The sequence below is a fragment of the Bemisia tabaci genome, chromosome 9 (genome assembly GCF_918797505.1).
Source record: "Bemisia tabaci chromosome 9, PGI_BMITA_v3".
NCBI lineage: Eukaryota > Metazoa > Arthropoda > Insecta > Hemiptera > Aleyrodidae > Bemisia > Bemisia tabaci.
This window is the reverse complement of record NC_092801.1, coordinates 34,100,144-34,117,747: the sequence shown is the minus strand read 5'-3', so window position 1 is coordinate 34,117,747 and position 17,604 is coordinate 34,100,144. Positions and strand designations below refer to the sequence as shown.

The 17,604-nt window shown below is 40.7% G+C and overlaps 2 protein-coding genes across 4 annotated transcripts in view; both read left to right on the top strand.

Annotated features, from left to right (window-relative positions):
- Positions 1-17,604, top strand: part of LOC109030397 (alkaline phosphatase) — a 324,326-nt gene that overhangs the window by 269,394 nt on the left and 37,328 nt on the right. The window lies entirely within an intron of this gene.
- LOC140225431 (uncharacterized) lies at positions 7,316-9,107 on the top strand. The gene has a single exon (XM_072304354.1). The coding sequence runs from the start codon at positions 7,573-7,575 to the stop codon at positions 8,899-8,901; it is 1,329 nt and encodes a 442-aa protein (XP_072160455.1). The 5' UTR covers positions 7,316-7,572; the 3' UTR covers positions 8,902-9,107.

Below are 17,604 nucleotides of genomic sequence, written 5' to 3'. Positions count from 1 at the left end.
GAAAAAAAGCATCGTCGAATTACTAATCTGAATGCGGGCTCGCTCCCAGGCTCGCGGGGGCGAGTGCCGCCGAGAAGCGGGGAGCGAAATGAGATTTTCAAACGGGTCTGAATCGCCGTAACGGGACCCCGGAACTGTGTTGTCAGACTCGGATTTTTCGACCACAAACACACTGAAAATAAAAGTAGCTTGGATCAAGCATGATAATGGGTCACTAAACCTTGTTTATTTTATTATATATTCTAAAAGTACTATGTGAAGAGATAACGTGGTGATTTTTCCGCATTTTCATGGAGCCGAAATCGCGGAGAAACCCGCTTTTGAAAAATCTAAAAACTGCAAGACATTTAAAACGCACCCGAATGGCGGAAAACTGACGGTGTTGAGGCACTGCGGTAGTCATATCGCAATCTTCTCTCATTTTCCTCTGATGTTTGATAAAATAAAACGTGTTTCAATGTGGAATTGTTGCTCGTTCATTACAGCTCATACGAATGAGATTCAAGTCTTGAATTCAAAAGATATGATTTCGACTTTAGTATTGTTTTCATATACGAAGAGTAGATAGACATTTGACGGAAGTCGTGGAAACCCGTGCCCGCTTCTGATTGGTGCCGGATGACATCATTCGGCGCGGCGCGAAACCGGGGCGTTTTAAATTTGCGTATAAGTTGAGCGATTTGAACTGCGCATTTCTCGGTTATTGAGTTATTTGTTCGCGTTTTTAATGTGGGCATCGTGTTCTACGCGTAATTTTCCTTCAGAAAACTATATTCGCAAGTCAAAATTCGTTCATGGTTTAGTGACCCATTGCCGGAACTGTGTTGTCAGACGCGGATTTTTCAACCGCAAACACACTGAAAATAAAAGTAGCTTGGATCAAGCATGATAATTCTTGAAATTGCCGCCAAGAATTTCCTTTATCTTGCTTAAAGCTGACTTTTACTTGATCCAAGAAAAATAATGCTTGGGTTAAGCGAAAAAGTAGCGTATATTAACCGGCAAAATTCTTGATTTGAGAAGAAATACTTCTTGGCGGCAAATTTAAGATTATTTTTTTTTCCAGTGCACGAGTATAACGATATAACGATAAAACGAATAAGGGCACACAAAATTGAGCAGGATGTTTCTGTATCTTACGACCCCAATATCAACAGCTAAGAGAATACATTTAAATAAAAATAAATATTAAAATCAAAAGAAACCGGCACGTAACGGTGAATATTTTGAAATTGTTTCAGGACTCTCATTTAACAAGAGCGGGTGTGAAAAATTACCTTTTCGAAACACGTTCAATAAACTGTTTAGGCATCGAGAAAATTTTGAGAAACTACTTGAGATGTGATATTTGAGATCTGTACCTGATGCTAGAGCCAAAGATATTAAAATTTCGTGAGCAAAACAGTTTTTTAAGCGTGTTTTGAAAAGGTAATATTTTACGTCCGCCATTGTTACATTTAAGGCCTTATTTATGTATTTATTTATTAAAAAATTTATTTTATTCATTGTGATTTAAAATATTTATCATAGTATTATAATTTATTCTATTTTTATTATACTATTTATTTAGCTGTATGCTCTAAAAATATAGTTGAATAGCAAAATTCTCACACTGAATAAATTAAATTGTATCAAACATTCAGGGAGAAATACGACATTTATAAAAACTATGATGAGTGTCGAGCCGCACACTGCCGCAACGCATGCTTAAAGGCTACATGCATTTGCGGATTTGAAAGAAGGAATGGAAAACGAATTAGAAAATCAGAATCCTCTCCATCCCCATGAATCGGAAACTGAGTAGAAATGATTTTCACCTGCGGACTGGTGATTGAAATTGATAGACAAAGCGACAGGCAAAGAAGACATAGAGAGTGCGAAGAGATCCTGTAGGTGGAAACGGGTGGCTCTTAAAGACTAAGGGAGAAAATGATGGACTAATTATCGGATCCCTCGTGGGTTTCCGTTAGTTAGTCCATCACCCACGTCATTTGTCCATTGCAACCAACCGCTTCCACCAATAGGATCCCTCCAAATCCCTTTTGTTTTCTTTGTCTATGGTTTTGTCTATCAATTTCAATGATCGACCCGCAGGCTCGCTATCAGCTCTCAATAATGCAATGGCAGAGCGCTGGACTGGCGCACCCGCGGTTCGGGTTCAAGTGCGAACGCGAGGGCGTCCGGATATCTTACACTACTAATCGTCGCAAGACCTCAAGTAAGTATTTTTTCTAAATTCTAAATCAAAATTAAGTCTAATAAAAACAAGTAGAGGCAATAAAATTTGAAATATCTCAGGTTCCGAGGGATAAGCTAGTGTCGGTCCGAGAAGCAGTTTCTGGCGTTTCGTTATTTGAAGGGCAGGGCTTTGTCAAGTGTAATTGCCAAGCCAGTAAAAATCAGTGTGCGACCGAACGATGTTCTTGCTTCAAAAATCAGAGAAAATGTTCCAGCAAGTGCCAGCAACCCATCGCGTGCTCGAACAAATAACGCTACTGCCTCGTTCTTTTTAAGGTACAGACTTTCTTTTTTATCTTTGGCCGTGGTTTCTTGGATTATTGAAAGGAACATCATTTGCCTTATTGCCTAACGTGCCCTCGGCATTTACGCAAATGCCTAGGCTTTTATGTAATTGCCTCGTCATTTAGTCAAATACCTACGCAAATAGCCAATCTACGTTTTCGATTAAACCTGACCATTTGCCTAGATGCCGGATTTGACCTTTAGCCTGCGACATATGTGCAAAATACATAAAATGACGGTCTTAGTCAATATCCACTTAACAGAGTGCGCTGAATGTGCAGAAGTAAGTAGCGCCGTTAATCATTGATAGTGGGCGCACGGTTTACAAACAGGTTAACATTCCGGTAAAATATTTGAAAAGTAATGTCAAAATATTGAGGCAATATTTTGTAAATATTGTAAAAATATTTTCGTGCTAACTAGGACAGAAGGCAAAAAAAAACTATACCCGGGGAAGAAGTTAGCAGCGGAATTGTGAACAGCCTGGGCGCCATTGGAAGGGTCTAACTCAAGTTTAACCCTCATATTTATTGGAAAAGATAGATAATATCATTTTGGCAGAGCAATGCCACTCTGCTAGGGAATAAAACATGTTCCGTAATCTTCAACTAAATGATAATCCGACCAAACTGGCAACGACAGGGGTGTTGTCGTTCGCTCCCCTGACACTTTAACGTCGCGTTTCTTTCGAATTAACACTGGAGTGCTGCACTCAAATTCGGATACGTTGCTGGCTCAGCTTCAATGAAGAGGCTGGGGGTGCGTTCGCCCCCCCCCCCCCCCCTTGCCGCTTCGAGGCTTCATTAGCGATTGTACCGGGGGAAAGGACCTTCTCTGTGGAGAAGTTAACCTTTCGCCTAGACGAGGTTCTACAATCAAACTTACGAAAAATTTTTATGGATTTTTCATACCGTTTTAAACTTCACCTGATAAATCAAATTATTAATTTCCTGAGCACTGGGACAGGGTAAGCTAACTTGTTCTGGTTTTAATACTAAGTGGTATACTTATTGAACTCTAATAATTTTTAACCTAATACTTTCCAACTTCATTCTGTCAATGGAGATATTGTTATGATGAGGAATTTTATTAATTTTCTGAGGACCGGAACAGTGTAAGCTAACTTGTTCTGGTTTGAATACTTAGTGGTATACTTCTTAAACTTTAATACTTTTTAACCTGATACTTTCAAACTTTAATGTGTCAATTCTTCCGGTGTCGGAGCCTGGTGTGGTGAGGTGCCCCATGTTGAGTTAAATTAAGCCGCAGGCTCCACTCCTGGTGGTGCTTTTCCGTCAATTCCTTCTAGTTTGACTTTAGCACCACTGCTCCCGCCGATAAACCTCTAGTTTTTGCCAGACCGACGAATTTAGTGACAGAGTCACTTCATGATGCTGATGGAAGCAGAGAGGAGCTTTAGCGAGTGCACAGGCTCCTATCTATGGAGTCGTCGAAATGTGAGGCGACCTCCTCGACTTTGGAAAAATCGCAGTCTTCATATTCGTCGATATATTTGGAGAAATTGTTATGATGAGGAATTCCTTTGAGAAGTTGAGTTCCTTTAGACTTGTTTTCTGCCTAACCTCTATTGTTTGTGGGAGAATGCTTAACACGTATCTACTCCGTCACCACCATGAACCCGAGCGTGTCCGGCCCCCGAGAGGACCGGGCCCTCCGACCCACTGCTCCCGCCGGTAAACGACCACGATAATGAACGAATCTATACAAGTCTGAGGAGCTTCACTGTACATTTGTAATGGAACTCTAAAGGGGGAACTTTCATGTAAATATTCTTAGGACTTCTTTTATCTTAACATGTATTCTTAGGTCTTCGGCCATTAACTGTCCAATAATGGTTCCACCTTTGTAACAAAATTAATAAATATTTCGTTATCTTTAAAGAAAGAAAGAAGGAAAAAAAAAAAAGAAAAAAAAAAAAAAAAAAAAAAAAAAACGGCGCAGACCGCAAACCAAGATGAGTAGTCTTGCCTTCACGTCGGCGCCTTGGTGGAGTCTCGACTTCCAATTGAAAAGTAAAGTAACATTTAACACACACACTCCTGGTTGATGCATTACCATACGCATACCATTACCATAATGCATTACTCTTACAGCATACCCTTTTTCAACAGATTTAGTCAACCAAACCCAGGTCCGGTTCCGATTTAGTCAACCGGAACACCCTGGTGGAAAAGTTTCGGTTCACTAAAACACAACAGTTGTAGAAACTTACCCACCGGTTGATTCAAAGACAAGCAGACTTCAGTGTTTAGAACTAACTGCCGTAGTGTTTATTTTACCCGATTTTTGTATTTTAGGCTTGGCAAGTAGGTCGCGCGTGTTCAAAAAACAGAGTGTGTTTGCAACGACCCGCGCTTATGTACATTGAAATCGCGCAAACAATTTGTCCGCGGTAACACACCAAAAACTAGCGCTCGACATTTTCAACAGTGCAAAAATTTAGGATGAACGGATTGGCCCAGCTATGCCGGACCAAATTTCATCAAAAATCGCTGTGTGTCAAATCACCGTCGGCAACCATCGGCTGTCTTTTCCTGATTCCGGACTTTCCAGTTACCAGGCACACATAAACATATGTAATTAAATGTATTTATTTTGCTGAATCTGTTGTCTCAATTTCATTATTTGACGCCGCTCCGTTTTGTCTCATAAATAATCATTTTTGTTCCTACCTCATACCGTTCTGTGCGCACCTTTCACAGCGCAGCACGCCATCATCCATTAGAGTTCTGCTAAGCGCCCGGAGTTGGCTGGCGCGCTCGTCGTCATCAATTGCACTGATAACTGATTCTATTCCGAACAACCTAATTTTGTCCACGTGAGTAGAAGGAACACAAGTCACAATGTTTGATGAAATTACCTTTCTCCCATAACAACACAACACAACACCCTTCCTTCCTTTCCTTTCAAACATAATGCAGCCCGATAAAAAGAAGTTCAACCTGTGAAGTTCAGCTTCCTGACTATTGTCTGAATTTATTAATTTTTATAATTGCGCTTTATATAATTCAGCCAAATACGCCTTTAGCCCTTCAATGGCATATAAATGACCTTTTACCAGAAGATCCCAAAAACGTCCAAGAGAATTGGGATAAAGCAAAGAAAAATTTGCAAGCGGCCTATAACCGCCGTAAAAAGCGATTCGATCATGGTCGAGCAGATCACTCATTCAGAACTGGAGATCTGGTGTATTGGAAAACTCATCATTTGAGTAGTAAAATTAATAAGTTAATTAGTCTTCGCTTGTCTCCCCGCGTCACTGGCCGTTAGGGTGGCCGTTAAAAATGACTTTTTCGAATTTTTAATGGGAAAACCCTGCAAAAGTTTCCTTTTAGTGTGTAAAGGAAGACCAAAAAAAGAAAACTGAAAAAAAAAAATTTTTAACCGTGCCGCACGGCCGTTGAATGTGGCAAGCTTGCAAGTTCGATTTCCGCAAATCGCGCATTTGGGCGTTTCGAAGCGTCGCCGAAGGCATGATGAAATTTATCTAGACATCTGAAATCACGGTTATTGACTCAACTTTTTGCGTACTTTCACGTGGTGTTAACAGAAATTTTGTAGAATTTTTGCAAGTACGATTTTTTTGCTCTCAAAGTAGGGCGAAAAGACGATGCGCGCAAATTGAAACTCGCATATCGCGTTTTATCACGTTTTGGCGCACTGCTTACGCACGATTAAATTCATGCAGAGATCTGAAATTACGGTTATTGACTCAACTTTTTGCGTACTTTTACGTGGTGTCAACAGAAATTTTGCAGAATTTTTGCAAGTACAATTTTTTTGCTCTCAGAGTAGGGCAAAAACACGATATCTGGAAAAAAAGTATGTTAAGTCATATCTTGGCTTCATTAAGTTTTATAATCAGTCCGGGCGACTTAGAAATCGCTTTGTGAAACACGTCATGATTTTGGCCATTAACTTTGAGCTGGAAGCTCAACTCTGAAGCTTGATTCCGAAAGATACAGGTTGGAACGTGTTCGCAAATAGATGCGCTTGCGAGCAACGAACACGTTGAAACATGCTTGAAATCGGATGCAGTGTCTGCAGTCTGAGCTGCATTTATATTTTAACACATTTGCTTGTTAGTTTCCTGATGACCATCAATCGAGAGGGTCGACGACCAAAGTTCGTACTTTCGTGTGTTTGATGTAGTGAATCAGTTTGTTCTCGAAAGCAAGGACTCAGTTTTGCTTTCCTTCGAAATGCCCACCACGCGAAAAGACACCTCGGTTTATTTAATCGGGAACTATTGTCAACAAATTATAGGGAGTAAATTACCGTCAAATGGCGACGCTTTAAGGGTATTATTCTTCAATCTTCGCGAAGTGCAGTTAAATTTGCGTCAAAGTTTTAAGCTGGTAATTGAGGAAATTCTTACCTTTTGGAACAAAGCGCGAATTCCTACAAAGTTTTTCTGTGATTGTGTTAAAAAACTGGAGGCCCTTTACGACACGTGGAGAAATTTACAGAAAAGTAGCCATCGCAAAAGTAATGCTGCTAAAGAAACAGACTTTGTGAATAAACTCGACGACCTCTTTGATATCTCTCATGAAAACGCGATGGATCTCATTAAATTAGAAGAGGACAGGAAGTTTTTAGTGGCTCAAAGAAAACCCGGCCGAGAAGGATTCATGCACGGCATTGATTGGGACCTTTCCAAAAAAGAAGAACGAGCAGAGGCACGAGAAAACAAAAGGCTTCAAAGAGAAGAAAAATATCGTCAATCCCTCCTAAGTTCTTGTTCTGGTAAGAAGTTTACATAAAACATTCATAAAAACAATCTCTATTTACTTTGTCTATTTGCAGATTTTTTCTTTTTTTAATCTCACAACCTCCAATAAACGAAGTAGGCAGTACTGATTTCAATTCGCAAGGATCTCTCAACTTCACATTTTGAATTGTTATACAATACTTACCACCAATTTTCCCTCCAAAAGTATAGAAAATTGTATTTTTGACACTCTAAATGAACCATTTTTTTCTCTCTCTCTCTTAAGCCTTGTGACTTTGCCTTCTGCAAATTTCTCAATGTCTAAGGGCTTCTTGATGATTGCAGATGCAGGTGAATGTAGCACTCAATGTGAGCCTGAGTCATCAATTGAAGGTAGAGCCGAGTTAGAGGAGGAAGAAGAAGATGACCAGATTGAACCACGAGAGAAGCGCCAGAGAGGATCCAAAAAAATTTTAACTCTTAAAGTTGTAGCAGCTTTAGACAAGGCGAAACTCAGTGACCGGAATGCAACGCATATTTTAATCGCTGTTATCGAAGCTTTGGGATTAGATCCCGTAAATTTTTCAATTAATAGGACATCTTTACAAGACGCAAGGATAAAACTACGGAAAGAGAGAGCCGCGAAATTAAAGGAAAACTTTAAAAATGTAGATTTGGGAATAATTACAATCCATTGGGATGGGAAGTTAATGAAAGAGTTATTGGGTTCCGACAAGTGTGACAGAATCGCGATTATTTTAACAAGTGGTGATGTGGAACAAATATTAAGCATTCCCGAGATAAAAAGCTCAACCGGTAGGGAGCAGGCTGAAGCTATTTATGAACAGCTCATAGATTGGGATCTTGATAGCAAATTTCATTGTTTATGCTGTGATACTACCAACTCCAATTTAGGAGTATCATATGGGGCTGCTGTTATTCTTGAAAAAATGCTTGGACGAAGCATTTTATGCTTGCCTTGTAGGCATCATATGTTCGAATTAGTGCTCCGAGCAGCTTTCGACGCAAAAATGCCTGCCTCTACAAGCCCCGAAGTGCCTATTTTTAAAAGATTCAAGGAAGCTTGGCCCAAAATGGATCACAGTAATTTTTTAGTAGCGGATGACAATGTGATGCATATTTTAGAAAATGACAAAGAAGGGATCCTCGCCTTCACGCAGTCAATCCTTGATAGGAAAGAAGTTCCTCGGGATGATTACCGGGAATTTTTGATTTTATCGCAGATTTTCCTCGGTAAATTTACTGGAAACGTAAAATTTGCCCCACCTGGCCCCATCCACCATGCCAGATGGATGGCAAAGGCAATTTATTGTTTGAAAATATATCTTTTTAGGAACCAGTTCGACTTCAAAGATAATGAGAGGGAGAGTATTGAGGCCTTGTGTATTTTTATTGTAAAAGTATATATTCGAGCTTGGTTCAAGGCACCTCTGACAATTCAAGCGCCAAACCACGACTTGAAGTTTTTGATGGAGCTAGATCAGTATGCCAATATTGATCCTTTTATTTCAGAGGCATGCATAAATAAGTTCAGCAATCATTTATGGTACTTGACGCCACAAATGTGTGCCCTCTCGTTTTTTGACAGTAACGTATCTGATAAAATGAAAAAAAAAAATGATTGACAACCTAGATAAAATTGCGACTTTTGAAAGACGGATCGCGTTCAAAAGGATCGCTGAAATGGAGGGATTAGAGTTGTGTGACTTCGTAAATAGTGGTACGATAAAATTTTTTGAAAGTCTCGGTTTATCCACTGATTTTCTTAAGAGCGAACCATCAACTTGGGCGCATGACGCAAGTTATAACGAAAATTTCAACAAATTAGTAAAATTAAAGTCTGTTAATGATGTGGCCGAGCGCGGGGTCAAACTTATAGAGGAGTATAACGGAAGCCTGACCAAAAGTCATGAACAACAGCAGTACATGCTGCAAGTGGTAGCAGACTACCGGAAGAAGTACCCAAGATGTACAAAAGCAGCGCTGAGTCTACCTCTAGACTAGGTAGGTACCTAGCTTGAATCAGTGAGAACGAAAACACACCAACTCGGTAACTCGAAAATGTTATCTTTTCATTAAAGACAGTCAATTTCCATAAAAGGCATCGAAGTTACCGCATCTGTTCCAACTTAAATATTTAAACCGTCCAAAAGTACTTGCCTTAAGAAACCAAACATCTTATCTTGATTATTTTCATTTATTCGAGTTGGTGTGTTTTTGTTCTCACTGATTAATTTTAAGTTACAACTCAATAATTATAAAAATTCAAATTAAGAAAAACCTGACAATTTTTTTCCAGATATCGTGTTTTTGCCCTACTCTGAGAGCAAAAAAATTGTACTTGCAAAAATTCTGCAAAATTTCTGTTGACACCACGTAAAAGTACGCAAAAAGTTGAGTCAATAACCGTAATTTCAGATCTCTGCATGAATTTAATCGTGCGTAAGCAGTGCGCCAAAACGTGATATGCGAGTTTCAATTTGCGCGCATCGTCTTTTCGCCCTACTTTGAGAGCAAAAAAATCGTACTTGCAAAAATTCTACAAAATTTCTGTTAACACCACGTGAAAGTACGCAAAAAGTTGAGTCAATAACCGTGATTTCAGATGTCTAGATAAATTTCATCATGCCTTCGGCGACGCTTCAAAACGCCAAAATGCGCGATTTGCGGAAATCGAACTTGCAAGCTTGCCACATTCAACGGCCGTGCGGCACGGTTAAAAATTTTTTTTTTTCAGTTTTCTTTTTTTGGTCCTCCTTTACATACTAAAAGGAAACTTTTGCAGGGTTCTCCCATTAAAAATTCGAAAAAGTCATTTTTAACGGCCACCCTACTGGCCGTCGATCAAGGTTCCCTCCGTTTCCCTTCGGTTCTCTTACTTCTCGCTAGTCTTTTGCCTCATGTCGAGTATTCTTTATTTTCGTGTATTTCGGACTGTGCCTTTTCACTGTTATGTTGATCAATAAATCGTTGTTTCTATCCCGCACTCGCTCGTTTCGTCTCTTTTTGTTGCGTGTCCTCACCGACTGACCCTCTGAGGTGAGGCTTGCCCAGCGCACCTTATATCAGCCCAGTCAACCGTCTTCCCGTTTCATTTTCCTTTTTCCGTTTTCATTTTCCGAGTCACAATCCTTCAAAGATTCTTACATTAACTTGTTTTACTCTGAATTTTTCTACAGCTGGCTACCCCAGAGGGGGTCTCGAGTCTGACGCACCTGCGGAGCTGAGTCTATAAGGAGCGCTTGGGCACATTGTTTATTTTAAAAAAAAAACCATGTATTATTGAGTTATTTAAATATTATTCATTTATGTATAATCATTAGTAAAGTACATCAATCACGGATACTGAGATTCGTCCCTGTAAATATAGGATTTTCCTCCCTTACCAGGGAAGGGTGCATACATCACCACATCACCTCTTTTACCAAATGCCTTGTATAACCCCATCCCTGACACCCCCCAGAGCCCTTGTGTACATCGACGGAACATTTTCACCCATGTGCAAAAATAGTAATTTCAAAACATTGCGTCAATCATACTGCGAATATTAACAAATGTCACCTTGTTAAACCGGTGTTAATAGCAGCTCCAGATGGTTACATTTTAACTATTCTAGACCCTTACATCTCTGAGAGCAAAAACAACGATTCCAAGTGATTAGTCGATGAGATTAACATCGATGAAGAAATGAGAGTTCGGCCATGTAAAATGTCGTCGATGGACCACAGGATGATTCCTTCGGTACCGCTCTCACCAGAATATGCCGTGCCCATGGAATAGGTCTTGCCCGAACCGGTCTGTCCGTATGCTAAGATCGTATTCCTTGAATAGCTTCATTATCGAGTTTTGAGTAGCAGTGTCGTAGACTTCCTCCAGTCTCTTTGATAAGTCGAATACATGATTGTCAGTGAATTTTAGATTAGTGGCATAATTATTTGAGGTTGATCGGCTGCCGTCTTCGGACAGGAGCCCGAGGTCTACTACTTCTCGGATTGAATCAATGGGTGGATTCTTACCGCCACTTGCAATGTCGGCAATCTTTGACAGGCGAGGCGATTTTGGTGAAAAATTGGGAAAGACACAAAATTCAGAGCAGCATAACTAACTTCTCCGCCTCTCCTCAATCTCAAGTCTCAAAATTCTCCAAATTCCATCGCCGAGGAGGAAAACGAGGAACTCGGTGACTGACTACGAGTTGAGCGGCCGTCGCCTCCTGAAGTCGGAATTCACAAGCTGAAACGGCGTAACCACCGTAACCTACTTTCCGCGAAGGTGTTAGCCTTGTTTTTCGGCTAAAATGATCCCTGTTCGTCTCCCCTGAGGAGAGCTTGCGACCTTAGACGGCCCTCGCAAGGTCACGGATAGGATAATAGACGGGTTTCAGCATATACTGTTGTGTTATATTCTGTGAATTCCTCCTTCGTTCAGTTTAGTTTTGTTGATTCCTTAGTATGGTCCGTCTTTCGGGAAAAGGGTTTTTCGCCAGCTTCAAAGTTTTTTGGTCTAGCACGCAAACATGTTGAGTGTGTTCTAGTGCTATATTTTGATTTTCCGGCCGAACAGTCCCCCTCCCCCATACGGACGAGCTACCATGTTGGCGCTTCATGTCTTATGGGAGCGCCAAGAGGAAACTACAATGATTCCGATGCAGACCAGTACTTGGGCAGACTTGGCACTTTCACCAACACTATGAGTCCCAAAAATACGAGTACGCTGGCCAAGTCTCCGCATCTCGCTTCGGAGATGATCCAGAGTTATCCGGACTTCTCTGCCGACTTTGAGAATGATCTCAAATCATACAAGCTCCAAAGAGCCATGGCTGCAAGAGCAGCTTTGCAAAGACTAGGGGCAGGGGCCATGGGACAAGAAGCAGTCGATAGACTAAGGTCGGATTTTCGGGGAGGCCCGGACGCCAACTAGATGAAGACCCTAATAATGACGATGATGTAAGTAAAAATCTGAAAGCTTCTTTCAGAATTCTTGATTAAATTGAAATTAAAATTATATCAATGTCAAAGTTATCAACTTTCTTAATTTTTTTTTTTCTCCGTGTCTCTACGTCAAAATTATAATTTACGAATCTTTTGGAAACGCTCTTTCCAAAATTGTGTAAATTTTACAACCGTCACAAGTTTCCAATTTTTTGTTACTGTCAAAATTTGTATATTTTAAAATTCATACTGTGAAATGTTTGAAATTCATTGTTAAGATGTTCAACGTTCAAAATTTGTTGACTGAACTTCGTGAACTTTTTCTTTTTGAGAATTTTCTTAGTGCGAGCAATGTAAAGAGAACTAGTAGCATTCATAGCTTCCATAGCTGATCTCGGTGACGAGTACGTTTCGAGATGCAATAAATCTGGTTGTAAACTTTCGCGTTCCATCCGCAAAGAAACTTGGTTTTCACAATCTAACTTATCATTCATTAAAATAATGCGATTAACTTATATGTGAGCTCACAAATGGACGTATTTATGCGAAAGGAAAATTTTCGCACGGAAAAAAAACGGACTTCCGGTGTCCGGGCTTGGTGAGGCTCTCCGTGCCGAGTCAAATTAAGCCGCAGGCTCCACTCCTGGTGGTGCCCTTCCGTCAATTCCTTTAAGTTCCAGTTTTGCAACCATACTTCCCCCGGAACCCGTTAGCTTTGGTTTCCCGGAAGCGGCCCGCCGAGCCATAACGGAGGGATCGTCGGCGGATCGCTAGCTGGCATAGTTTACGGTCAGAACTAGGGCGGTATCTGATCGCCGTCCAAAATTTGCAGAAATTCCTAAGAGCTCATCAATGAAAGCACCCCTCCCTGAACCCGAAATATGCATCGCCTCCGATGAATCGACAGAGATTCCTTCCTTCGAAAGCACATCAATTTCGATCGAGGCCTTAAACCTACCACTTGCATCGCTCGGTGAATCACCAGTTAAGAAAAAAAGATTGACTGTCAAAAAATACGCCACGACAAAAGTGAAACAGATAAACCACGTTCTAAAATCAGGAATTTTTCGATTTGCCAATGCCACTGAAAATGAGCTGATGGAGCACTTCAAAAAAATGTTTAATGGATTTGAGACCCGGAACCAAAAACTCACGTTTTTGACAACGCTCCCGCCCACTTGGACACGGCGAAAAGTAATGGAGGAATTTAATGTATCCAGTTACATAGTCTCGCAGTCGCATCAGCTTTCGGCTAAGAAAGGACCCTTATCAACGCCAGATCAGAGGCCGGGCCGTTCTTAACCATCGGAAAGTATAGCTCTGATTAAAGCCTTTTGCAACAGCGATGAAGTGGAATTGAAGTCGTCATTAAATAGGCATTTTCTGGTAAAACTATATTGGTAAAATTCAGGTAAATCAACTTTGAGTTTTAAATCTGGATTTTCTTACATTAGTTTATTTTTAACAGCTTCAGCAGTGAGCCGAACAGCTTTCGCATGAAGCAGGTCAATGTCTGACCACATGGGTCACCAATATCAACAAAAGTCTTTTGGCAGGTTTTTGCGTTTGGCCCAGATATTCCAGACCAAATTTTCATCAAAAACCAAAGTCTGTCATCGGTGTCAAACTCGCTCCTAATGTAAACAAACGAACGGCGACATAGTCCGGACATAAACAAAGCGTACCCAGAGCGGACTTCCTCGAGATGTTCCAGACTCAATTTCTCAGCGTTAGCGTTTCTTCACCTCGACAAAAGAACTTTCGTCCGCGTCTAACATTTATCCCTTTCGTAAAATCAAATATCAGTTACCCCGTTGATCTGTTCATGGTGATTTCAAGTGAAATTGCGGCGAGATACTCCAGACTCCTAATGTAAACAAAGCGGCCTGTACCTGGTCGAGATGTTCCGGACTCATTTCTTCATTTACGTTTCTTCATCTCGATCAAAGAAGTTTCTCGCGCATTCAAAGTAACATTTTCCGGTTCCATTGTTAGAGAAGAAACAAGTCATTTTGTTGTAAGTTAGGATAATATTTGTGTTGATTAAGTGGCTTGAGCATTGGACTACCTGGCTGCGCCTTGCATAGCTGCCTCTATATCAAGATGATTGGGAGAAAAGCTTACTGGTTGATGTGCGAATCTGAATCCTAAATCCCTAGGAACGGTAGTTGTGAAAACCAGACGGATGTACAATGCTAGGTACCTTGCTCCTCACTCACTTTCTCATGGATGTTCACTGGTCTCTCCAAGGTTCTGGTTTTGCGATGCGTTGAAGCCAATGCTTTAAGTTTAGCTATAACAACCAGGCTTCGGAGATACTAATTAACAATCCTAGCAGTCACCAAATTCTCCAGCAAACCCGCATAGTTGTCTATTAACAGCTGAAGAAGCAATGGAAACCGTATTTACCTATGACAACAAGATTTTTTCCGTTGGAACTCTGATAGTAAGTATGAGGGGGAACTATCACCTTTAAGGCACGTTTCTCCATGAATTTTCTTGTTTTTTGGCATCAAACTAAGTAGAACTTAAGGAAAATGAGGCAAAACTTTACAAGTTACCATGTAAGGTTCATCTGCTGAAAAAATAGAATAAAGTCTAAAATTCCCAATGAACATCACCAAGATGGTTCTGCCACCAGCACTTCATTTTTTAAGGCACGGATCAAATACGGTTATCTATTATTCTCACGGTGCCCATCAAATTATAGGTAAGAAACCTAGTCCTGTAATAATAATGGCATGGAATGACGGGCTCTAATTGGTGACTTGATCATCCCCACTAAGTTATCGAAAGAATTTACTTCTTAAAAGATCCTTTGCGAATAAAGCCAAGTAAATATGCAGATAAAAGTCCCGTGTGATATGTGAAGTGTACTTATTCAAAGTAATTTCAAAGGGAAGGGATGAAATGTTCAAAAGGTAACGTCCAAATTTGCAAAGTTGTAGAGGCGCTAGGCACAAATTGGACAAGGTGCCGCTAAGTAATGATTAAATGAATTTTTTATTGTTATTAGTTACGGAAAAGAGGAAAAGAGAATCAGGCCGAATGCCAAAATCCAAAATTCGAAAAGTGTAGGGTGTTGTAGGAGCCGAACCTTCTTCGAGATTACGGGCGGCGAGCGGCAACCTGATTGGCTACGAAGATTGCCGAGCATGGCCGAAGGCCTACTCGCCGCTTGGTAGGTGTTGACGGCGGTTTGACAAATAGCAGTTTTTGGTGAAATGTGGTCCGGAATATCTGGGCCAATCTGTTCACTCCTTTTGGCACTCGGTAATGTTAGGTTATTTACGTGTAATCATTAGTAAAGTACATCAATCACGGATACTGAGATCCGTCCCTGAAAATATAGGATTTTCCTCTATTACCAAAGAAGGATACATTCATCGCCACATCACGTCTTTCCCAAATGCCTTGTATAACCCCATCCCTGACACCCCCTAGAGCCCTTGTGTACATCGACGGCATATTTTCACTCATGTGTAAAAATAGTAATTTCAAAACGTTGCGTCAATCATACTGCGTACATTAACAAATGCCACCTTGTTACACCGGTGTTAATAGCAGCTCCAGATGGTTACAATTTATCTATTCTAGACCCTTACATCCCTGAGAGCAAAAACAACGATTCCAAGTTATTACTCAATGAGTTTGACATCGATGAAGAAATGAGAGTTCGGCCATGAAAAGTGTCGTTGATGGACTAAATTGTAGTTAGGACGTTAATTGTAGCACCGCTCCTATCTATCCGAGACCCTTCCATCTTTGATGTCCAATCATTTCCCTATATGATCCTAGGAAAGAATGACATCTTCCAATTCCTAAGCGACCTCATGGGAGGGAATAAAGTTTGCAGTGGTTCCTCCAGGGAGTATCAGAAAGATTTTAGCGTCGTCATTTTTGAACGAAAAGCCTGTTGCTTTATTAAATAAAAGCAATTATTCAGCACTTCTTGCCGTAGATCCGAGCTACAGCATTAACTTGAGGAGTGTATGCTAAGGGAGTAAATGCTTAGGAATTCTAACCTGTCAGATACGTTGTTTGCATTGATTTGAAAAGTCCTTTATTGTTAATGATGTGTAGATTTTTAAATATGTATATGATTTACCGTTCTCGATACTGAATGATGACCTGACAAACAGGGCTATTCCCTGGTGGTTTGTAGGAGCAGAGGAGTAATTGTTAATTAATGTTCTCTTGTTAAGATCCGTAAATCCCACTCCTAAGCTTGGAATTGGGTAATTATTGATATGTAAAATCATGGATATTTTTCAGATAAAATGTCAAATCTTTTGGACAGAGGCCACCGACAGTTTTCCACGGAAGAGGCAAATGAACCTCGATTTGTAACTAAAACTAAATGGGTTGTGGAAACTCGAGAGGGTCATTTAAAGTCACCTTTTAAGTTCCTTGACCGAAAGTTTCAGATGCAACACATTCAAAACCTCGGAGGTGTTAATCGCATTACAGGTTCTATTTGAACGATTACCCAAATCTTTTGGACAGAGGCCAGCGACAGTTCTCAACAGAAGAGGCAAATGAATCTCGACTTGCTACTAAAACTGAATGGGTTGCGGAAACTCGAGATGGTCATCTAAGGTCATCTTTCAGGTTCCTTCACCAAAAGCTTCAGATGCAGCACATTCAACATCTCGGAGGTGTTTATCGCATTACAGGTTCTATTTTAACGATTACCCAAAATCTTTTGGACAGAGGCCAGCGACATGAACCTCGACTTGCTACTAAAACTGAATGGGTTGCGGAAACTCGAGATGGTCATCTAAGGTCATCTTTCAGGTTCCTTCACCGAAAGCTTCAGATGCAGCACATTCAACATCTCGGAGGTGTTAATCGCATTACAGGTTCTATTTGAACGATTACCCAAATCTTTTGGACAGAGGCCAGCGACAGTTCTCAACAGAAGAGGCAAATGAATCTCGACTTGCTACTAAAACTGAATGGGTTGCGGAAACTCGAGATGGTCATCTAAGGTCACCTTTCAGGTTCCTTCACCGAAAGCTTCAGATGCAGCACATTCAACATCTCGGAGGTGTTAATCGCATTACAGGTTCTATTTGAACGATTACCCAAATCTTTTGGACAGAGGCCAGCGACAGTTCTCAACAGAAGAGGCAAATGAATCTCGACTTGCTACTAAAACTGAATGGGTTGCGGAAACTCGAGATGGTCATCTAAGGTCACCTTTCAGGTTCCTTCACCGAAAGCTTCAGATGCAGCACATTCAACATCTCGGAGGTGTTAATCGCATTACAGGTTCTATTTGAACGATTACCCAAATCTTTTGGACAGAGGCCAGCGACAGTTCTCAACAGAAGAGGCAAATGAATCTCGACTTGCTACTAAAACTGAATGGGTTGCGGAAACTCGAGATGGTCA